General features: G+C 42.2%; 1 protein-coding gene, 1 long non-coding RNA gene and 1 pseudogene across 2 annotated transcripts; all 3 read left to right on the forward strand.

Moving 5' to 3' along the window:
- Window positions 1-3,186: 3,186 nt before the first annotated feature.
- LOC139160089 (uncharacterized) lies at window positions 3,187-13,886 on the forward strand. Its single transcript, XR_011557880.1, has 4 exons — window positions 3,187-3,238; window positions 4,774-4,852; window positions 8,392-8,553; window positions 13,195-13,886. It is a non-coding gene; the product is annotated as an uncharacterized lncRNA (long non-coding RNA).
- Window positions 13,887-14,165: 279 nt separating this feature from the next.
- Window positions 14,166-23,758, forward strand: part of LOC139160085 (zinc finger protein 850-like) — a 32,876-nt pseudogene continuing 23,283 nt past the window's right edge.
- Window positions 16,091-20,962, forward strand: LOC139160081 (zinc finger protein OZF-like). Its single transcript, XM_070737615.1, has one exon. The coding sequence runs from the start codon at window positions 16,175-16,177 to the stop codon at window positions 16,460-16,462; it is 288 nt and encodes a 95-aa protein (XP_070593716.1). The 5' UTR covers window positions 16,091-16,174; the 3' UTR covers window positions 16,463-20,962.

Here is a 23,758-nt window from a genome sequence, read left to right on the forward strand (position 1 = left end):
ATCCGGAAGAGGAAGTTCGGCTGTTCCAAAAGTGCTTTGTGAAAAGGCAACTGGAGTTCTACTCTTTCCTCGTCCTCCAACCTTTCTAGCAATACAGTACTCAGTGGTTTTAACTCCTTTAAGATCAACCAGAGGTACTATACGCTCTCTAAGCAGAAGTGTTGCTTGTTTGATCACCATCTCAAATCGGAGACCGAAAACCATGCTTCTGCAGTTTCTACCTAAGGTGTTTGCAACATGTTTCCACTAATTATTGTCCCTACTTTATCTCATATATCTTTTCTTCCTTTCCTATATCTTCTCCTCTATTTTTATATCTTTTCTTCTATTCTTTTCTTTATATATATTACTACATATCTATTCTCTTCAATATGTATTATGTATTGGACAAATAAATAAATAAATAAAAATTAAAATTAAATGCTATCAAGTTGGTTTGAGCAATGTATTTTAGCCTCTATGCCCTTAATCATCTTTGCTGCTCTTCTCTGCACTCTTTCCAGAGTCTCAACATCTTTTTTTTACATCCTGGTCACAAAAACTTGATGCAGTATTCCAAGTGTGGCCTCACCATGACATTATAAAGTGGTATAAACACTTCACATGATCTTGATTCTCTCCCTGCTTATGCAGCCTAGAATTTCTTTGGCTTTTTTGGAAACTGCTGCACACTACAGGCTCATATTTAAATGATTGTCTACTACATATATGCTAGCAACTGGTAGCAGGCAAGCCAGATGTGTTGCATCCAGGCCACACCCACCGCAGGTCGACAAAGGCAAAAAAAAGTTGTAATACATTACAATACATCACATGATATGATCAAATGTGACATCTGTGGTTTACTAGAACGCCGCAGTTAGCTACTCACAGTTAACTACTCTTTCTAAATGTATTTTATATGCATTTCTAAAATTTAGAAATATAATTCTGTATTTTAAAAAATGACTTTGCTTCTCAAAAGGTCAGATAAGGGAATCACGTAACTCCAGGACATTGCAACTGTCATAAATATGAGTTCGCTATCAAGCATCCAAATGTAAATTACACGACCATGGGGATGCTGCAACGGTCATAATTGTTAAAAAAAGTCATGTTTTTTTTTTAGTGCTATTGTAATTTTGAACACTAAATGAACTGCTCTGAGTTGAATACTACCAGTATTATATTTATTCCTTTTTCATTCGGGAACTTCATGGGTTGTTGTTGTGAAATTGTGTCCAACCCATTGTGATCCATGGGAAGTGTTCCTTCAGGCCTTCCTGTCTTCTAAGCTTCCTGTAAGCTTAGAATGGCTGCTTCAGTGACTCCATCCAGCCAACTCATTCTCTGTTGTCCCCTTCTTCTTTTGCCCTCAATCCTTCCCAATATTATGCTCTATGAAACATAGAAACATAGAAGTCTGACGGCAGAAAAAGACCTCATGATCCATCTAGTCTGTCCTTATACTATTTTCTGTATTTTATCTCAGGATGGATATATGTTTATCCCATGCATGTTTAAATTCAGTTACTGTGGATTTACCAACCACGTCTGCTGGAAGTTTGTTCCAAGGATCTACTACTTTTTCAGTAAAATAATATTTTCTCATGTTGCTTTTGATCTTTCCCCCAACTAACTTCAGATTGTGTCCCCTTGTTCTTGTGTTCACTTTCCTATTAAAAACACTTCCCTCCTGGACCTTATTTAACCCTTTAACATATTTAAATGTTTCCGTCATGCCCCCCCCTTTTCCTTCTGTCCTCCAGACTATACAGATTGAGTTCATAAGGTCTTTCCTGATGCGTTTTATGCTTAAGACCTTCCACTATTCTTGTAGCCTGTCTTTGGACCTGTTCCATTTTGTCAATATCTTTTTGTAGGTGAGGTCTCCAGAACTGAACACAGTATTCCAAATGTGGTTTCACCAGCACTCTATATAACGGGATCATAATCTCCCTCTTCCTGCTTGTTATACCTCTAGCTATGCAGCCAAGAATCCTACTTGCTTTCCCTACCGCCTGACTGCACTGTTCACCCATTTTGAGACTGTCAGAAATCACTACCCCTATGAGCAATGTTCCCTCTAATTTTTTTCCGGTGTGGGCGGAAAAGTATAGTGTCTGAGCGACAGTCCCTTTGGGACTGGGCGGCATAGAAAAATAAATAAATAAATAAATAAATAAATAAATAAACAAACAAACAAACAAACAAACAAGAAAAATATTCCCTTCTTTTTTTATTAAAAGAAATTAATAATAAAACAAAACCAAAATCTATTACTATTATTATCTTCTCTTTTTCCATCCCTGTCCCCCCCCCCCCTGTGTGTGTGAACTCTTGAACCATTTGCAATTAGAGGTGAGCTATTGGAAATGGTTCAAGAGTTCACAAACACACACACAGACGGCTGGGGGTTTTTCTCTCTGTTATTATTTGGGTGCTTTTTACCATATGCTTTAAACCAAGAGTCATTTCTCTCTCTTTCTCTCTCCCCCTCTTGCTCTCTCTCTCTCTCTCTATTGCTTTCTTTCTCTCTCACTCTTTCTTTCTATCTCTCTTGCTTTCTTTCTCTTCTCTCTCTTGCTATCTCTCTCCCCCTTTCATCTCTCTCTCTCTTTCTCTCGTTTTCTTTCTCTCACTCTATTGCTTTCTTTCTCTTCTCTCTCTTGCTATCTCCCCCCCCCCTTTCTCTCTTTCTCTCAGCAGGTGGGGCGGCAGGGTGATCAGCTGTGAGGCGGAGCACATAGCTAATCTTCCTAAGGTTAAGTAACATCACATTTCACTATTTCGCTTGGCTTATTTGCCAGAAGTCAAAAACAATTGTCTCTCCTTATCTCATTTATCTTTTCTTCCTTTCAAATTTGTTCACCTATACTTTTATATCTTTTCTTCTATATTACTACATATCTATTCTCTTCAATGTGTATTATGTATTGGACTAAATAAATAAATAAAAATAAAATAAAATAAATAAATAAAATAAATAAAATAAAAAACTTGGTAGCTCACAGACCACTTAGAGATGGGACAAGTGTTCCCTATCCGGACATGGAAGTCAAGAGGACAATATCCGTGCCCAGAAAGAAGACAATACAGTAGGCGGGCTCTGTGGTTGATTTTAGAGTTAAAACCATCAAGTACCGTATTGCTAGAAAGGATGAGAGAAGCGAAGGACAGAGTAACTTCCTCTTCCGGGTCACTTACGGGAGGAAGGTGGTGGGCAGAGTGACTCTCTTCCCATGGTCCAAGCACGAAGGTGAGTTTAGGACAGGTCGGAGGACAGGTTGGGAGCAAATCGGGCAGTTTGGTTTCCTCCATAGTGTGGAAGCAGAGAAGCAACTAGACTGAAGCATGTCAGCTACTGTTGCAGCTTTCCCCCCCCTCTCCAAAGCCCGTTGGAACTGCACGCTGTGAAACCAGTGGCTGCAATTTTCTGCTGGTGGGAAGATTTAAAAAGTGTTTCAAGTGAAGGTTGATTCTTTTGGGAATGGCTATTGAGATTCTCCTGTATCTTGACCCTGTGTTTTGGGGTGTTGGGTATTCCTGCCAGCTTGATGTCATTTCAAATTTGATGGGTTTGGTGAACCAGGACCTGATTCTCAGAACACCAGGACGTGGAGGGAAGTGGCAGATGTTACATAGAAACATAGAAGACTGAAGGCAGTAAAAGACCTCATGGTCCATCTAGTCTGCCCTTGTACTATTTCCTATATTTTATCTTAGGATGGATATATGTTTATCCCAGGCATGTTTAAATTCTGTTACTGTGGATTTACCAATCGTGTCTGCTGGAAATTTGTTGCTTCTGATCTTTCCCCCAAATAACCCCAAATAGTGCCCCCTTGTTCTTGTGTTCACTTTCCTGTTAAAAACACTTCCCTTCTGAACCTTATTTTGTTATATCAAAAATCCTGGAACACGGGATTGGAAAAAAACTGATGTAGTTCCCATCTTCAAAAAAGAGAGAAAACCAGACCCAGGAATCTACAGACAATCAGCCTAACACTGATATCTGGGAAGATAATGGAAAAAATAATAAAAACATCTAGAAGCAAAAAAGGTTTTAATTAAAAGCCAGCATGGATTTGTTAAAAACAGGTCATCCCAATCTTATTTCATTCTTTGACAAAGTGACTAAATTAGTAGATCAGATAAATGCTTTGGGCATAATATATTTAGACTTCAGCAAGGCATACGATAAAGTAGACTACAACCTCCTTTCTGATACGCTAGAATGGCCAGATTACCTCTGGAACCGTCTGCTACTGCACGAATCCCAGCAACCGAAAAGGTCCCACAGAGTTGGCCTTCTCCGGGTCCCGTCGATTAAACAATGTCGTTTGGCGGGCCCCAGGGGAAGAGCCTTCTCTGTGGCGGCCCCGGCCCTCTGGAACCAACGCCCCCCGGAGATTAGAACTGCCCTCACCCTCCCTGTCTTTCGCAAACTACTCAAGACTCATTTATACCGCCAGGCATGGGGGAGTTGAGATAGCTCTTCCCCCTAGGCCATTACAAGTTATGCATGGTATGTTTGTGTGTATGTTTGGTTTTATAATAGGGGTTTTTAGTTGTTTTTATTATTGGATTGTACATGTTGTGTCTATTATTGTTGTTAGCCGCCCCAAGTCTGCGGAGAGGGGCGGCATACAAATCCAATAAATTATTATTATTATTATTATTATTATTATTATTATTATTATTAGAAAAATGTGGGATAAACAGCATCACCAACAGATAGATTTCTAACTGGCTGATAAACTGTATTCAACAAATTGTCCTTTGTGGTACTAGATCTACATGAAAGGAGGTAAGCCCTAACCAGGGGATAAAATAATGCGCTGAAGCTGTCCAGACTAAGGATGAATATCTGGTAAGCAGATTCTTTTCCCTATTTTCCTCCCCCAAAATTAAGATGCATCATATACTCCCAAAAATACAGTACGTCTTGATCTTGCCCTCTTGGTATAGTTTGTTTTGCACATGTGAAAATGACAGGTGAATAAAATCCATATGTTTTATTATTTCCATGTCTTTCAAATAAGTATGGTATTTCCTGTCCCATCCATATATTAAACACGTTCAATTGTGCTTAATTCAAGAGTAAGTCTGAATCTGATCGAACACTTGTAAGAGCGTTTATTAAGACTTACAAAGTGGCGCTCAAGGCGGCAAGATGCGCGTATCATGCCGCCTTGATTGCATCAGCGGAATCCCGCCCGGCCGCTCTGTTTAGGGTGACCCGCTCCCTTCTTAACCAGGGGGGAGTTGGGGAGCCCTTGCAGAGTAGTGCCGAGGAGTTTAACACGTTTTTCGCTGATAAAATCGCTCAGATCCGGGCGGACCTCGACTCCAATTGGAAAACAGAGTCGGCTGACAATGAGTCAGTTGGGGTGACTGGGGCCCGTACTTGTCCACCTGTCTGGGAAGAGTTTGATCTGGTGACACCTGATGAAGTGGACAAGGCCATTGGAGCTGTGAGTTCCGCCACCTGTCTACTGGATCCGTGTCCCTCCTGGCTGGTTTTGGCCAGCAGAGAGGTGACACGGAGCTGGGTCCAGGAGATTGTCAACGCTTCCTTGGGGAGGGGACCCTTTCCATCATCCTATAAAGAGGCGCTCGTGCGCCCCCTCCTCAAGAAGCCTTCCCTGGACCCAGCCGTACTTAATAACTACCGGCCAGTCTCCAACCTTCCCTTTATGGGGAAGGTTGTTGAGAAGGTGGTGGCACTCCAGCTCCAGCGATCCTTGGAAGAAGCCGATTATCTAGGTTCCCAGCAGTCGGGTTTCAGGCCCGGTTACAGCACGGAAACTGCTTTGGTCGTGTTGATGGATGATCTCTGGCGGGCCCGGGACAGGGGTTTATCCTCTGTCCTGGTGTTTCTTGACCTCTCAGCGGCTTTCGATACCATCGACCATGGTATCCTTCTGCACCGGCTGGAGGGGTTGGGGGTGGGAGGCACTGTTCTTCAGTGGTTCTCCTCCTACCTCTCCGGTCGGTTGCAGTCGTTGTTAGTGGGGGGTCAGAGGTCGACTCCGAGGTCTCTCCCTTGTGGGGTGCCTCAGGGTGAGGTATCATCAATACGCCGATGATACCCAGCTTTACATCTCCACCCCATGCCCAGTCAACGAAGCAGTGGAAGTGATGTGCCGGTGCCTGGAGGCTGTTGGGGCCTGGATGGGTGTCAACAGACTCAAGCTCAACCCGGATAAGACGGAGTGGCTGTGGGTCTGGGGCGGAACATCTTCATTGGTTCCGCCTCCCTGCGGGGGAGGATTGGAGCCAGGAAGTCGAGCCGTAGTAGAAAATGGTCTGACCATGACAAAGGCAATGCTTCTAAGCCCCTTAGTCTCAGACCATTACTCAGTTGCTCGGAAAGGAATACCATGTCAGGTGCGTGCCCTCCCTCATGAGTCGGACCCTGTACTACTTGAGTCAGGTCCATGGCTGTCATGGTGGTCATGAACTCCTGTGCCAACCCAGAGGTTTCGCCGAGTGACGGCAGGTTGAAGTCCCCCAGGACAATGAGTCCGGGGAACTCCACCGCCAACCCGGCTACCTCCTCGAGTAGCACAGGCAGGGCTTTTGACACACAACTGGGAGGCAGGTACGTGAGAAATAAGCCCACCTGAACCCCTAAGTCCAACTTCATCAAGAGAGACTCGCAACCCGCAATTTCCGGAGCAATGAGTCTACGCAGGCAAAGGCTCTCCCTGGCTATAATAGCCACTCCTCCCCCCCCTTCCATGGGGTCGAGGTTGATGCCATATCTGAAACCCGGCTGGGCAAATTTCAGAGAGAGGAACACCTCCCTCTGGGCCCAGCCAGGTTTCAGTAATACGTGCCAGGTCGGCCTCCTCATCCAGGATCAAATCCCGGATGAGGAGAGCTTTATTTACCACCGACCTGGCATTAAGCAGCAGCAACCTGAGCCCAGGGCCAGACTTACACTCACCACCAGTACCCAAGATTGGGCTCACAGAGCCAGAACAAGGGACCGTTATTAAGCAACGATCCCTCATTCCCCTGGAACGGCTAACTCTGTGGCCCCCGCCATATCTGCCTCTCCCCAGCAACACAGGGATATTCCGACCCCCTGCCACCCCAGAGATCGGTGCCCCTTCCTCTCCTGTCTCCCGAGCGTCAGGTGGGCCAGACCTATCATTCACACTACTATCACTCAACTCATCCATACCATAACCCCACCCACCCCCACCCACCCAATCATACCAGTCATTCCACTCATACCCACAAGTATTTTTATCCCAGTCATCCATTACTTTAGGACCCCAATTATGTTAAAAGTCAATTAAATTAGTAACAGTGTAAAATAGCAGTTAATAACAATTTAAAACACTAAAGCATTAAAAATATAAGTATATAAAATATAAGATAAAAATTGTAAGTTAATATGAATTAATTTTGTTTGATGGTATAATCAATTGTCCATTGGGACACAGGGTCTAAATACAGTTTGGTTCTTCTAGGACTGGTCAAGATCGGTGACCAGTACTGTAAAAATTCTGTCTCTTTGCCTCGATTGAGAATGTCCCAAGTTCTTCCTCTCTGGGGGCTCCAGTTTCCATCAGGTGCCCTGGGCAATCTCCAGTAGTCCTCAGTCCCACTTGATAACATCTCTATCTCCATCGCCCCTTCGTAGCTCCACGTTCTTAAAGCTTCTGCTGGGCGCCCCCCCCCCCCCAAGACAGCAGCCACTCCCACTGGCCACTGCCCCAAGTGCCTCGGTGTTTCCAGGCGTTTCCAGGCGTTTCAAGAGTCTTTTGGCTTTGCAGCTGACACAGGCAGGCTCCCTCCAGCACGTTCTTAAAGCTTCTGCTGGGCTCCCCCCCCCAAGACAGCAGCCACTCCCACTGGCCACCGCCCCAAGTGCCTCGGTGTTTCCAGGGGTTTCAAAAGTCTTTTGGCTTTACAGCTGACACAGGCAGGCTCCCTCCAGCACGTTCTTAAAGCTTCTGCTGGGCTCCCCCCTCAAGACAGCAGCCACTCCCACTGGCCACCGCCCCAAATGCCTCGGTGTTTCCAGGGGTTTCAAAAGTCTTTTGGCTTTACAGCTGACACCTGATACATGCTGTTTTTATCATTGTTGTTAGCCGCCCTGAGTCTACGGAGAGGGGCGGCATACAAATCCAATAAATAAGTAAGTAAGTAAGTAAGTAAGGTAAGTAAGTAAGCAAGTAAGTAAGGAAATAAATAAATAAATAAATAAATAAATGTGCTTAACAACTACAGAGGAACAGATGTAAGTTGGCATTGTCATGTGACATCATGCTTAATGATTGAACTGCTTAGTGACGCAGATATCAGTTCCAATTACGGTAGGTTAGGTAAGGACTATTTGAATAAGGATGTCACCAGAGGGACGTAGACTATATTTTGTGCTCTTATTTGCAGGTGAGGACCTTCAGGAGCAAAATTTGTGCTTCAAACCTTGCAGAGGCTTTCGGCATCATTTCATCAGCTAAAGCCCCCACATCTCAGAAGGTTTGACTAACCATTTTGGGACATTTTGTCAGACACGAAAGACATAGATTTTCTCCATGTATACATGAATAGGTGGGTGTATTTGGATTTCTCTCTATGCATATATCTGCAGTTATATGGGTGCAATGGGTGAACAGTGCAGTCAGGCGGTAGGGAAAGCAAGTAGGTTGCTTGGCTGCATAGCTAGAGGTATAACAAGCAGGAAGAGGGAGATTGTGATCCCGCTGTATAGAGCGCTGGTGAGACCACATTTGGAATACTGTGTTCAGTTCTGGAGACCTCACCTACAAAAAGATATTGACAAAATTGAACGGGTCGAAAGACGGGCTACAAGAATGGTGGAAGGTCTTAAGCATAAAACGTATCAGGAAAGACTTAATGAACTCAATCTGCATAGTCTGGAAGACAGAAGGAAAAGGGGGGACATGATCGAAACATGTAAATATTTTAAAAGGTTAAATAAGGTTCAGGAGGGAAGTGTTTTTAATAGGAAAGTGAACACAAGAACAAGGGGACACAATCTGAAGTTAGTTGGGGGAAAGATCAAAAGCAACATGAGAAAATATTATTTTACTGAATGAGTAGTAGATCCTTGGAACAAACTTCCAGTAGATGTGGTTGGTAAATCCATAGTGACAGAATTTAAACATGTCTGGGATAAACATATCCATCCTAAGATAAAATACAGGAAATAATATAAGGGCAGACTTGATGGATCATGAGGTCTTTTTCTGCTGTCAGTCATCTATGTTTCTATGTTTCTATATAATCTATCCCCAGCACTTCAAGATATATTTGATGATAACACTTCACATTGCTAAGAATTTGTTATTGAGCCAACTAAATACCTGAACTTGATTGAATTGATATTTGAACATTGACCTCAGTATCCATGTATCATTTGAATCATCAATAATGTAAGCGATTATTCTACCATGTTTCCCTGGAAATAAGACAGGGGCTTTTTTTTTAACTCCAACATATGGTCTTGGCCATATCAGGGGTGCCTTATTATTTTGAAAATGCAGTAGGTGGGGAGTGCGGGACATTACAGTTATCTTGTCCCCACTAGCCCTTCTTTTTACTAGACTACCCATGCCCAGTTCCATCAACCTTTCCTCGTATGGCCTGGTCTCTAGTCCCCTCATCATTTTAGTTGCTCTTCCTGGCAGCCCTTGGCTGTTTAAAGAAATCACTGTCTCTCCCAAACACCCACCTTTCATACTCTATAACTTTCCTTCCAACTGGAGCACTACATAACCCTGGCACTTTGACAGACAATGCAGCCCAGCCTTGGTGAAAATTATCTCCTGCTCGGAGGACAACAGCGCTGGGTTTGCGACTCTCCTCCCCCCTCCACTCTTGCCCCAGGAAAAACAACTCATGGCCTGCCCCTCTTCATCCCCTGTCTCCCCCAAATTGTGCCCAAAACCTTTTCAGCATCTAGCATCTTTATAGCTTTCATTTCTCAGCAGGTCCTTGCAGGGAAACTCTTGGAAATGTAAAGGAAAACTTATCACCAGTGCAAGCAATTGTTTGTTTGTTTGTTTATTTATTTATTTATTTATTAGATTTGTATGCCGCCCCTTTCCGTAGACTCGGGGCGGCTCACAACATAATAAAACAATTCATAACAAATCTAATAATTTACAATTTAAAAATTTAAAGTAGTTAAGAAAACCCCATTTTTAAGCAGACATGCCTACAAACATACCATACATAAATTATATAGGCCCGGGGGAGATATCTCAATTCCCCCATGCCTGACGACAAAGGTGGGTTTTGAGGAGTTTGCGAAAGGCAAGGAGGGTAGGGGCAGTTCTAATCTCTGGGGGGAGCTGGTTCCAGAGAGTCGGGGCCGCCACAGAGAAGGCTCTTCCCCTGGGGCCCGCCAACCGACATTGTTTACTTGACGGAACCCGGAGAAGGCTGACTCTGTGGGACCTAATCGGTCGCTGGGATTCGTGCAGCAGAAGGCGGTCTCGGAGATATTCTGGTTAACAACCTCTTGCACTGGTGATTAGTTTTCCTTTACATTTCAAAGAGTTTCCCTGCCAGAGACCTTCCAAGAAAGAGAAGCATTGTAGCTGCCATACGCTGGTAAAATGTTCAGGCACAATTTGGGGGTGGCAGGTGTGGCAGGTGGTGGTGAGGGGCATCTTCCCAGCGTCTGGCAGCTTCTCTTTCTTGGGAGGTTTGTGCAGGAAAACACCTTGAAATGTAAAGGAAAATTTGTGAGATAAGTTGTTAATTGCTTGCTTGCTCTCGCGAGACGTTTTCCTTTACATTTCAAGAAGTTTCCCTGCAAAGACTGCAGGGAAAGAGAAGTGACGAACTGCCAGACACCAGTTAGATGTTCATGCACAATTTGGGGGTAGCAGATGGGGCAAGGAATGCATATACGTAGATGGGGAAGGGAGCTTATTTTCAAGGCGGGGCTTATTTCAATGCATGTCCTGAAAAGCCCTGTCGGGCTTATTATCAGGACAAGTCTTATTTTTTGGGAAACACAGTAGTATTGGGGCGTGTTTGCTTTTTCATTGTTTATATATATACATATCTAGATATATATCTAGATATATATATATAGAATTGTCGGCTATCAATAAAATTAACTGCCTTGGAAATGGCCCTGGGTTGGGCCGAGAGGCAAATAAGGAGCTGTGATGTTCCTTCAATACCCCAGGGTGATTCGACACCAAAATATGTAACCCTTCCCTGGTGCAGAGCTGAATGGATTGGATACTGTAGCCTAGAGGATAATTCTCTGCCTTATAAGGCAAAGGTTGCAGGTTCAAGTCCCAGTGGGTATGGCTAGCTGATGAGGCCAAAATAATTTCTGGATCCTGCATGGGAAGAAACCCGAATATACCAAGACCGTGTGTGTGTGTGTGTGTGTGTGTGTGTGTATGTATGTATGTACCGTGTTTCCCCGATAGTAAGGCAGTGTCTTACTATCTTTTTACCCTCAAAAGCCCCACTGTGTCTTACTTTGGGGGTATGTGTTATATTGTCCCGGGCACCGGGGCCGGCTCGTCTTCGGGCTTCGGCCCGGGCGAGGCCTCTTCTCCTCCGGGCGGGCGGCGTTAGGCGGCGTTGCGCGGCAGGCGCGGCTGCCCGTCGGGCCCCGGCCTCCATCCCTCCTGCGCCGCGGCGGGGCCGGTCCGCGATGCGCGTCCTGGGGGCGCCCGGCTGGCCGGCTCCGGAGGCTGCGGCTCCTCCCGCTGCTGCCCAACGCCGAGGATGCCCCGCACCCAGCCCGGCTACGGCAGCAGGCAGGCAGGCAGCCCCAGGCGCGGCGGGGAGAGCAAAGGCGGCTTTGGCCCGGGCGAGGCCTCTTCTCCTCCGGGCGGGCGGCGTTAGGCGGCATTGCGCGGCAGGCGCGGCTGGGGCTGCCTGCCTGCCTGCTGCCATAGCCGGGCTGGGCGCGGGGCATCCTCGGCGTTGGGCAGCAGGCAGGCAGGCAGCCCCAGGCGCGGCGGGGAGAGCAAAGGCGGCTTCGGCCCGGGCGAGGCCTCTTCTCCTCCAGGCAGGCGGCGTTGCGCGGCAGGCGCAGCTGCCTGGAGGAGAAGAGGCCTCGCCCGGGCCGAAGCCGCCTTTGGTCTTCCCGCCGCGCCTGGGGCTGCCTGCCTGCCTGCTGCCGTAGCCGGGCTGGGCGCGGGGCATCCTCGGCGTTGGGCAGCAGGCAGGCAGGCAGCCCCAGGCGCGGCGGGGAGAGCAAAGGCGGCTTCGGCCCGGGCGAGGCCTTTTCTCCTCCGAGCGGGGCGGCATTAGGCGGCGTTGCGCAGCAGGCGCGGCTGCCCGTCGGGCCCCGGCCTCCATCCCTCCTGCGCCGCGGCGGGGCCGGTCTGCGATGCGCGTCCTGGGGGCGCCCAGCTGGCCAGCTCCGGAGGCTGCGGCTCCTCCCGCTGCTGCCCAACACCGAGGATGCCCCGCGCCCAGCCCGGCTACGGCAGCATGCAGGCAGGCAGCCCCAGGCGCGGCGGGGGAGAGCAAAGGCGGCGGCGGGAGTAGCGGACGCCTCCCTCGCTTTTAGTACCGTGTTTCCCCGAAAGTAAGACATATGTCTTACTTTTGGGGTATGGCTTATATTAGCCGACCCCCCTGAAAACCCCCCATATGTCTTACAATCGGTGGGGTCTTACTATCGGGGAAACACGGTATGTGTGTGTGTGTGTGTGTGTGTGTGTGTGTGTGTGTGTGTGTGTGTGTATATATATACCAAGACCGTCATATATATATATATATATATATATATATCACATGTTTTTTGCTGAAATTTTAAAATTAAGAGAGACTAAGATGGCACCATTTCAGTCTTGTTCTGGCCTCATCAGTTAGCCACACCCTACTGGGATTTGATCTGGCAGCTTCTGCCTTGTAACGCAGAAAATTAACAGCTGAGCCACCAGACCTGATCCCTTCAGCTCTGTACCAGGGAGGGGCTATATGTTTTTTATGTTGGATCACCCTGGTATATTGAAGGAACGTCACGGCTCCTTTTTCCCTCTAGGCCCAACTCAGGGCCATTTCAAGGCAGTTAATTTATTCATAGCCGACAACTATATTCTGTATGTATCACATGTTTTTTGCTGAAATTTTAAAATTAAGGGAGACTAGGATGGCATCAAGAATATATATATATTCTTTTTTCACATTATCACTAAATATTTTATAAACAATTAATATTACACTTTTCTTTCAATCTTACAGACAAAGAAGATGGCAATAAGAGCACTCAGGACAACTGTAAATAATAAGCAATGTTGAAAAGGGAACAAAATCAAGCCAGAAGTCAAAATATTTTCCATTTCCTTCAGGAAACCATAAAATTCTGCTCCTCCTCCAGCAGCTGTTGGACAAAAGAGAGAAAATAAAGAAAGATTCTGCCAAATTCAAGGATACATTACATGGAAAGTCAAGGGAGATTATTTTTCATTCAGCAAAACAGGGAAATAACTGGAAGTCAGTGGGGAGGTAACTAAATTAAAATCACGTAGAACAGACAGTAAGGCAGGCCTCTACCTGTGAGGAAAAATACAGCTTGAATGAAAACATCACTAAACAAGCCATTCACCATATTTTTGACCTCCTCGAGAATATTGGCTGTGAAAAAAACTCCATAGATTTGCATATTGTGGAAAAGGCACAGATTGCAAATAACAGCTGATTATGCACAAGAGAAGCAAGAAAGGAGAACATACAAATTATTTTAATGTGGCAAAAGTTATGGTCACAACAGCTCTATGTTCATAAAAACACCCACACCATCCATTCTGTGAGAAATTGAACATCCATTCTGTGAGAAATTGAACATCCATTCTGTGAGAAATTGAACATCCATTCTGTGAGAAATTGAACATCCATTCTGTGAGAAATTGAACATCCATTCTGTGAGAAATTGAACATCCATTCTGTGAGAAAGTGAACATACATTCTGTGAGAAATTGAACATACATTCTGTGAGAAATTGAACATACATTCTGTGAGAAATTGAACATACATTCTGTGAGAAATTGAACATACATTCTGTGAGAAATTGAACATCCATTCTGTGAGAAATTGAACATCCATTCTGTGAGAAATTGAACATCCATTCTGTGAGAAAGTGAACATACATTCTGTGAGAAATTGAACATACATTCTGTGAGAAATTGAACATACATTCTGTGAGAAATTGAACATACATTCTGTGAGAAATTGAACATACATTCTGTGAGAAATTGAACATACATTCTGTGAGAAATTGAACATACATTCTGTGAGAAATTGAACATACATTCTGAGAAATTGAACATACATTTTGTGAGAAATGTTTCAGTGAGAATTCCATCCTGGGGAACCACCTGAAGACTCACAAACCAGAGAAAACCTTTGAATGTTATGGTTATGGGAAAGTTTCAATTGTAACCTGGTAATACAACAGAAGACTCAAATAGTAGAGAAACGCTTTGAATGTCCTGACTGTTGGAAATTTTTGAGTTATAATTCCAAATTGACGATAGACCAGAGTAATCATAAAGGAGAAAAACTTGTTCAATGTACTGAGTCTGTGAGAAGTTTCAGTCATAATTCCCGCCTGGTCAGAGGATTCAAACCATGGAGAAACCTTATGAGGGTACAGATTATGGGCAAGATTTCTTTATAAATTCCCACCTCCTGCAAAACAAGACCATGCGCATAGGAGAGAAACCCTTTGAGTGTCCTATCTGTGGAAAAGGTTTTAGATATAATTCCAGCCTGGTGACACACCAGAGAACTCACACAGGAGAGAAACCCTTTGAATGTCCCGACTGTGGGAAAAGTTTTACACGGAGATCCAGACTGGTGTCACACCAGAGGATTCACACAGGAGAGAAACCCTTTGAATGTGCAGAATGTGGGAAAAGTTTTACTTGGCGTTCCAGCCTGGTGTCACACCAGAGGATTCACGCAGGAGAGAAACCCTTTGAATGTCCAGAATGTGGAAAAAGCTTTAATGGTAAATACAGCCTGGTGATACACCAGAGGACTCACACAAGAGAGAAGCCCTATGAATGTCCTGATTGTGGGAAAGGTTTCAGTCAGAATTCAGACCTGGTGAAACACCAGAGGACTCACACAGGAGAGAAACCCTTTGAATGTCCTGATTGTGGGAAAAGTTTTAATCGGAGTTCCAGCCTGGTGTCACACCAGAGGATTCACACAGGAGAGAAACCCTTTGAATGTCCAGAATGTAGGGAAAGTTTTAGTCACAGGTCCACCCTGGTGAAACACCAGAGGACTCACACAGGAGAGAAACCCTTTGAATGTCCTGATTGTGGGAAAAGTTTTACTCGGATTTCCAGCCTGGTGTCACACCGTAGGATTCACACAGGAGAGAAACCCTTTGAATGTCCAGAATGTGGAAAAAGTTTTAATGGTCAATACAGCCTGGTGGTACACCAGAGGACTCACACAAGAGAGAAACCCTTTGAATGTCCTGAGTGTGGGAAATGCTTTATTGATAATTCCAGCCTGGTGAGGCACCATAGGACTCACACAGGAGAGAAACCCTTTGAATGTCCTGATTGTGGGGAAAGTTATAGTCACAGGTCCAGCCTGGTGAAACACCAGAGGACTCACACAAGAGAGAAACCCTTCGAATGTCCTGAGTGTAGGAAATGCTTTAGTGATAATTCCAGCCTGGTGAAACACCAGAGGACTCACACAAGAGAGAAATCCTTTGAATGTCCTGATTGTGGGGAAAGATTTAGTCACAGGTCCAGCCTTGTGTCACACCAGAGGATTCACACAGGAGAGAAACCCTTTGAATGTCCAGAATGTGGAAAAAGCTTTAATGCTAAATACAGCCTGGTGAAGCACCAGAGGACTCACACAGGAGAGAAACCCTTTGAATGTCCTGACTGTGGGAAACATTATTATCAGAATTCCCACCTGGTGATACACCAGAGGACTCACACGGGAGAGAAACCTTTTGAATGTCCTATTTGTGGGAAAGGTTTTAGTGATAATTCAAGCCTGGTGACACACCAGAGGACTCACACAGGAGAGAAACCCTTTGAATGTCCTGATTGTGGGAAAAGCTTTAGTATGCGTTCCAGTCTCGTGAAACACCAAAAGATCCACACAAGAGAGAAACCCTTTGAATGTCCTGACTGTGGGAAAATGTTACCATCAGAATTCCCACCTGGTGATACACCAGAGGACTCACATGGGAGAGAAACCTTTTGAATGTCCTATCTGTGGGAAAGGTTTTAGTGCTAATTCAGGCCTGGTGAAACACCAGAGGACTCACACAGGAGAGAAACCCTTTGAATGCCCTATTTGTGGGAAACGTTTTAGTGCTAATTCTAGCCTGGTGAGCCATCAGTGGACTCACACAGGAGAGAAACCCTTTGAATGTCCTGATTGTGGGAAAAGTTTCATTAATAATTCCAGCCTTGTGAGACACCAGAAGACTCACACAGGAGAGAAAACTCTTCAAATGTCCTATTTGTGAGAAATCTTTCAGTCACAATTCCCACCTGATGACACACCAGAGGACTCACACCATGGAGAAATCTTTGGAATGTCAGTCTATGGGACATTACGTGAGCCATAAATCATCCCTTATTGCACCCAAGGTGATCCATATGAGGAAAAGTAGATGAGTTCAAGGAATGCTTGAATTTCATTTGTGATCTCCTATTGAATGGGTATGTGGGAAACTGATTTGTTTTGAATTTTGGTCCAATTCATTTTGCTCAATTATTTCTCGGGATTAAATTTATAGGTGGAGAGAAATGGAAAATGGCTAACTATTAGTTTGTGATTAATAGCAAAAGCTTCTGCTTATTTCTTTTTGCATAAGTAGTGGTATTCCTCAAAACCAAATTGTGGGTGAGCTTTTGTATGTGGTTATGGAATTCCCACATGTGGAGTGTCAGTCTTTTACCTTGGTTTTGCCCTGATTTTGAGCCTCAGAATTCCACAGTCAGCATCAAAGTAGTCCTCAAGATATAACTATCGTGAGCCTTGAATTACGGTTGCATGTTGCAATAATTGTTAAGTAAAATTATTTTCCTTAACTACCCAAACCCCCACTGCTCTCCCTAAGGCAGCCATTAATCAAATGTGTGAGTTGCTAAGCAGAACACACTCTACTCAGAGTTGAAGAAAACTCTTGGAGGCCTAGTGCAGAGCCAAGCTTGCCTGCTGTAGGTATCTCAGACTTCTCGCACCTTCCAAGACATCCTTGTTCTCTATATCCTAACTCTTGTTTTGCCCTAGGGTCCTCCCCAATCCACCCGACCTCACAACCTTCTCCTTCTTCCTTTTGAAGATCTCTGAACCTCATGTTGGGGAGGGAAAGGAGGGATGGGCATTCATCCTTGGACCTCATGACTTTGTCCTGAAAGCAGCCACCATTTTCAGTGGGCCCTGGATTCATTCCTGGTGTGAACTGTTGTAATAGCACAACATGCCATACGGCCTCCTGCCATAAATGGTAGTATAACATACTCATACTTGGCTCACATTCTTCTCTGCTTTCTCAGAAGGAAAGCAAGAGTGAAAGAAAATGCAGTCAAGTGGAAATGTTTGTAGTGCACTTAGAGGAGTTCAGCCAAAAGGAAAAGGATAGTTGATGGTAGATTTTTAAAACATTATTTCCTAAAAAAAACAAAAACGAAATCCTCCAGAAGTTAAAAGTGTTTTAATCAGCTGAGAAATAGTTTGGACATAGCTTGCATGGGCTCTGCAACAAGCTATATGGTGTCTGGCCATGAGCGGCCGCAGAAGTCAGGCAGCGATGGAACAGATGTCAGAGCATGGGCGGCCTGGCTCCAATGGTCCTAACATAAGTGGGTAAGAATGCCCCGAAACTGAGACCTGGTACTTATTTTCGGGCCCAAAAGAAAATAAAACTGGGCTTTTATGTGAATCTTGCAGGCAAAGGAATGCCAATGAGAGCACTGTGGAGAACTGAATCACAAGCAGCATTAAAATGCAAAGGAAACCAAGGCAACAGTCACCATATTATTGCTTCCTCCAGAAAGCCCCAAAACTCTTTTTCTCCAACATCTTCGGAGTCTTCAAATCTAATAAATTGAATTGAATTGAATTGAATCTTAAAGACAAGGAAGAGAAAACCAGGAAAAGAGTTTTGGGTTACACTAAAAATAGACTATCTGGAGAAACATCAAAATATCAAGGGGAATAATTTCCTACTTCAGAAAAAGAGGGAAATATCTGGAAGTCAGTGAAAATGAAAAGGTCACTTGGACAGTCAGATAAGAAGAGCCAGTGATGGGCTCCTACGGGAACGGTCAGGAACGCAGTTCTGGTAGCAAAATTTGGAGCTCCACCCCAGAGCACCCAATTTGCACTGAAAGATGTTGAAACGAAATGCATAAGCCACACCCACAGTGTGGTAGTAATACAGATCAGAATGGATTTCTTCCTAAAAGACAAAAGACAATATGCGTATAATTTTAAATACTATTGAATATTATGAACAACATCCTGAAAAACAAATGGCGCTGATGTTTTTAGATGTGCAAAAAGCATTTGATAATGTAAATTGGCAATTCATGAACAGACAACTACAATATATGAACTTTGGTGCAAGATTCCTTCATGTCATTGAGGCAATATATAAAAAACAATCAGCTAAGATACTGATAAATGGTGAAATGACACAAAAGATCGAAATTTTTAAAGGTACAAGGCAAGGATGTCCCTTATCTCAGCTGTTATTTATTTTGTCACTGGAAGTTTTAAACAGAAATATTAGATCTGATTATCAGATCTCAGGACTAAAGATTAGATGCCAAGAATATAAGTTACAGGCTTTTGCTGATGATTTAGTTTTTGTACTTGAAAATCTAATAACTTCAGGCCCCAAACTCTTATCACAATTTGAAAGATACGGAAAGGTAGCAGGACTAAAGATCAATAAAGACAGAACAAAACTAATCACAAAGAATATGACCAAAGAGCAGAAATCACAGCTTAAAAGATGTATGGATGTTCAAAGGGTGAAAGAAGTAAAGTACAGTATTTGGGAATCCATTTAACAGCTAGATGTTCATCACTGGAAGATAATTATGTAAGGCTTAAAAACCAGATAGAGAAAGACCTTCAAAAATGGAAGAATCTTCAGACATCACTAGGGCAGAATTGCTCTAATTAAGATGAATATTTTACTAAGATTATTGTTCTTATTTTCCACTATTCCAATTAAACTTGAAAAGACCTTTTTTAATGAGCTAAATAAAATGGCAACAAAATTTGTTTGGCAAGGGAAAAGACCAAGAATCAGTTTAAAAAACTTACAAGATACAAGAGAAAGAGGAGGATTTGGGCTACCACATTGGGAGCTCTATTACCCAGCAGCGGCAATGATGTGGGTAAAGGACTGGATTCTCCTTAGCAATAAAAGACTACTGGTATTAGAAGGACATGACTTGCAAATACGTTAGCATGCATTTATGTGGTATGAGAAGAAGAACATACATAGTTACTTTCAGAGACATATTATAAGAAGTTCGTTGATGGCAATTTGGGAAAAGATGAAAGCAAAACATTATTCAAAAGTACCATTTTGGATATCGATAATAGAAGTATCTATGCACCCCAATAGACTAAACTGGTCTAATACTGTAAGATATAAGGATATACTGACACAATCATGAAAGTTAAAACCACTTCAAGAATTAGAAAAACAAGGCACAAAACTGGATTGGTTTATGTATTTACAGTTACAATCAAGATTTGAGAAAGACATTAAAACAGAAGGTATTAACTAACAAAAACAGAATTAGATCAAATCTTATTGGGTCAGGAAGTTTACTCGATCAAAAATGTTTACAAATACTTCTTAACTATTGAATTACAATTTGAGTAGGTTAAGGACACAATCATAAAATGGATGAGAAATATGGGATATACAATAGATAGATATTCTTGGCAGCAATTATGGGAGATAAATTATAAAATGACAATGTGAACTGCATTTAAGGAAAATATGTATAAGATGTTTTATAGATGGCATATATCACCACAGAAGCTAGCAAAAATGTTTCAGAATCTGTCGATGAACTGTTGGAAATGCAGCGAGTTACCTGGCTCATTCTATCACATGTGGTGGACTTGCCCGGAAGCACGTAAATTTTGGACATGAATTCAACATTGGATTCAGAAGATTTTAAGAAAGACTATTGATCTCAGACCCGAGATATACCTTCTGGGTATTTTACCAGATAATTTTGATAAAGAAGAGACGTATTTAATTATACATATAATTACAGCAGCTAGGATTGTATATACACAATGTTGGAAATTGAATAGGATACCAACGGAAAGGGAAGTTTTGAGAAAAATTATGGAATGTGCAAAGATGAGTAGATTGACTTTGAAACTTAAAGATAAACAAGACTCGGATTATTATAAAATTTGGGGGAAGTTCTATGATTGGATAGAAGATTAGGAGACATATTATGTATGTATTAGTAATTGGTTAATTTTGGAAAAATTGAAACAAGAGAATTTGATTTAATCTTTGCAAGCCAGATGGCAAAGATGAGAAATGGTGGTAGCACTATATAATGATATAACACAAATTTACTTATTGTTCACTTAAACATATAAAACTTTATTTTACGATGTAGGTGATATATTATGAATAGTTTCTTTTACTAAAGAAACATAGATAGAGAGAGAATTTTTAATTAGCTATATGATATAAGATTAAATTTAGATAAAAGATATTTTAGTACTCTTTATATTGTTGTAATCTTTTGTAGTAAGACGGTGAAGGAAAAAATTGAATTTAGAATTTTAATAATTGCTAATAATGTATAAAATTAACAGAAAATTTTACATAAGACCCTACATTGAGCGAGTAATGAGAAAAGAAAAGTTTGCATACGATTGATTTTAAGCCTTGTTGTGTTTATAACTACATATCGTTTTATTTGATGGTGGAGAAAAATAAAAAAATCTTATACTGAAAAAAAAATTGGTAGCCCATCACTCGGAAGAGCGTAATGCAGACCTCGCCCTGTGAGGAAGAAAACAGTAACAATGCTCCATCCAACAAGGGAATGAGATTTTTTTTTTTAAAGTTTTATAAAGTTTTTATTTACAGTGATAAATAAAATGAATACATTTATGTACAAATAACAGTGTAAACATGTCAAGATACAGAAAAAAAGAAATGAGTAATTAAGAAACAAAGATTGTGTATCAAATTATGGCCTAGATCATATGCATTTAATAGTAAAGACAAAACAAAACAAACAAACAAACAAAAGAAAAGAAAAAGGAAGAGAGTAAAGAAGACAAAAAGGGGAAAAAAGAAAAGTAAAGGCGGGCTGGTGTACGGTAGATCTGTATTGGAATTACAGATAAGCCACGCCCACAGTGTGGTATTAATACAGATCAGAATGGATTTCTTCCTAAAAGACAAATAAAAGACAATATGCGTATAATTTTAAATACTATTGAATATTATGAACAACATCCTGAAAAACAAATGGCGCTGATGTTTTTAGATGTTCAAAAAGCATTTGATAATGTAAATTGGCAATTCATGAACAGACAACTACAATATATGAACTTTGGTGCAAGATTCCTTCATGTCATTGAGGCAATATATAAAAAACAATCAGCTAAGATACTGATAAATGTTGAAATGACACAAAAGATTGAAATTTTTAAAGGTACAAGGCAAGGATGTCCCTTATCTCCGCTGTTATTTATTTTGTCACTGGAAGTTTTAAACAGAAATATTAGATCTGATTCTCAGATCTCAGGATTAAAGATTACAGACCAAGAATATAAGTTACAGGCTTTTGCTGATGATTTAGTTTTTCTACTTGAAAATCTAATAACTTCAGGCCCCAAACTTTATAACATTATATCTAATATTTTGAATTATGAATGAGTAAGAGAAAGTGTTGAATATAGCAAGGTAAGGAGATTTTAAGAAAGCCAGTCTAATTTTAGTATATATCGATGTCTCATACATCCATTGAGAACAGAAGATTTGACACCAGATATGTGTCTATTTAAATCTATAGGATTCTTAACATTTGTTGTGCAAATTGTTCTTTTTTTACAAACCAGCGATAAAAAGGAACCCAGCAGTTATTGAATAGAGAATCATCATTGTTTCTAATTTCCAGAGTTAATTTGGTCATTTCTGCACAGTATTTAATTTATTCTATTATTAGGTCATCTTGAGGTATGTCTTCGTTTTTCCACCATTGAGCAAATACTAATCTGGCTGCTGTAGTGATAATTAGGTAAACTTGATTTTTGGAAATATTCTGTCTTGGGATACCCAAAAGAAAGCATTCTGGTGTTATGTCTAGTTTAAAATTTAAGATTTCATCCAGTCAGACTCCTATTTTTTTCCAATAAGCCTGTGATTTTTCGCATTGCCACCATAAGTGGAAGTAAGTGCCTTGTTCTTTTTGACATTTCGAGCAAGTAGATGGCAGTTTTTTATTCAGGTTAGCTAATTTTCTAGGAGTAATGTGCCATCTGTAGAACGTTTAAATCATATTTTCCTTATATGGAATGGCTAAAGTCAATTTAAACTTCCTGCTCCATATAAGTTGCCATTCTTCAGCTTTAATTTCCTTTTTAAGATCAAAATTCCATTTTTTAATGTTAGTTTTTATTTTGGTATTGTCGAATTCATTAGTTGTTGTTCTGTCAGGCTCTCTGGTAGACTCCTCCCAAAAATTCACAGGTACAAATTTCAGACACACACACGTTTGAAAATTCAAAACAATGTTCTTTATAATGAAAATTCACTTAACCTAAGCCCTCTTTTGGTATAGCAAAGAGCACTCATCTTCAAACAAACTGGTAATTTGTACAATTCCCTTATCAGTTCTGTGATACTTATACCTTGCAGCTGTGAGGCAATTCACAGTCCTTCTTCTTTCACAAAGTGAAACACACTTTGGTCTGGTTTAGTTTCAAAGCGGGAAAAATCAGCACACAAAAAGTCAAAGTCAGTAAAGCAGTCAGGAAACACAACGATCAGATAATCCTCCACAATGGCCAAACCCACAGACTGCTCTTTATAGCAGCCTCACTAATTACCACAGCCCCACCCAACCACAGGTGGCCTCATTTTCTTTGATAATAATCTCTCAGTTGTTGTTGCCTATGCATCGCTCTCCGCATGCGAGAATCTGTTCTGAATCCAAGGAGGAGCTAGATAATTGATCTCCTTCTGAGCTGTCTGCCACACTCTCCTTTTCCCTGTCACTCATGTCTTCTTGGTCAGAGGAGCCTTCATCAGCAGATTCCACCAGGGGGGGGCAAAACAGGCCTGCAGCATGTGGATGTCTCCCCCACATCCACAGTCCTTGGGGCAGGAGCTGGGCCAGAGCTAACCACAACAGTTGTTAAGCAGCAATAGAATTTTTTGTTTACTTTTCCTTGTGGTCCCAGAAATATTTTATCTAACAGGTTATTTTTTGCGATTCCTAGCGTATTTTTGTCTTTAGTAAATTTTGATTGGATTTGTAGATATTCCCACCATAATTTTTGATGTCCTTGAGAATCCAAGAATGTCAGTGGTGGAAAAGATCCACAGATCTACCTATTGTGGGAAAAGCAGATTATAGATAACAGCCAGTTATGCCTGAGAGGATCCGCTGGCTGCTAGACCTTCATGGGTGGAAAACCCACGTTTTGGGGGGCACTGCCAAAACCACCATGGGAATCCTCTGCAGCTTCTACCAGTGTATTTTCCCTTGTCCCAAATAGAATCTCAGTAAAAATGCCAGGCAAA

This window comes from Erythrolamprus reginae, chromosome 2 (assembly GCF_031021105.1).
Source record: "Erythrolamprus reginae isolate rEryReg1 chromosome 2, rEryReg1.hap1, whole genome shotgun sequence".
NCBI lineage: Eukaryota > Metazoa > Chordata > Lepidosauria > Squamata > Dipsadidae > Erythrolamprus > Erythrolamprus reginae.

Excerpts from the sequence above, each read along its gene's own strand:
- LOC139160081 (XM_070737615.1), top strand. The coding sequence starts at position 16,175 with ATGGGAGAGAAACCTTTTGAATGTCCTATCTGTGGGAAAGGTTTTAGT.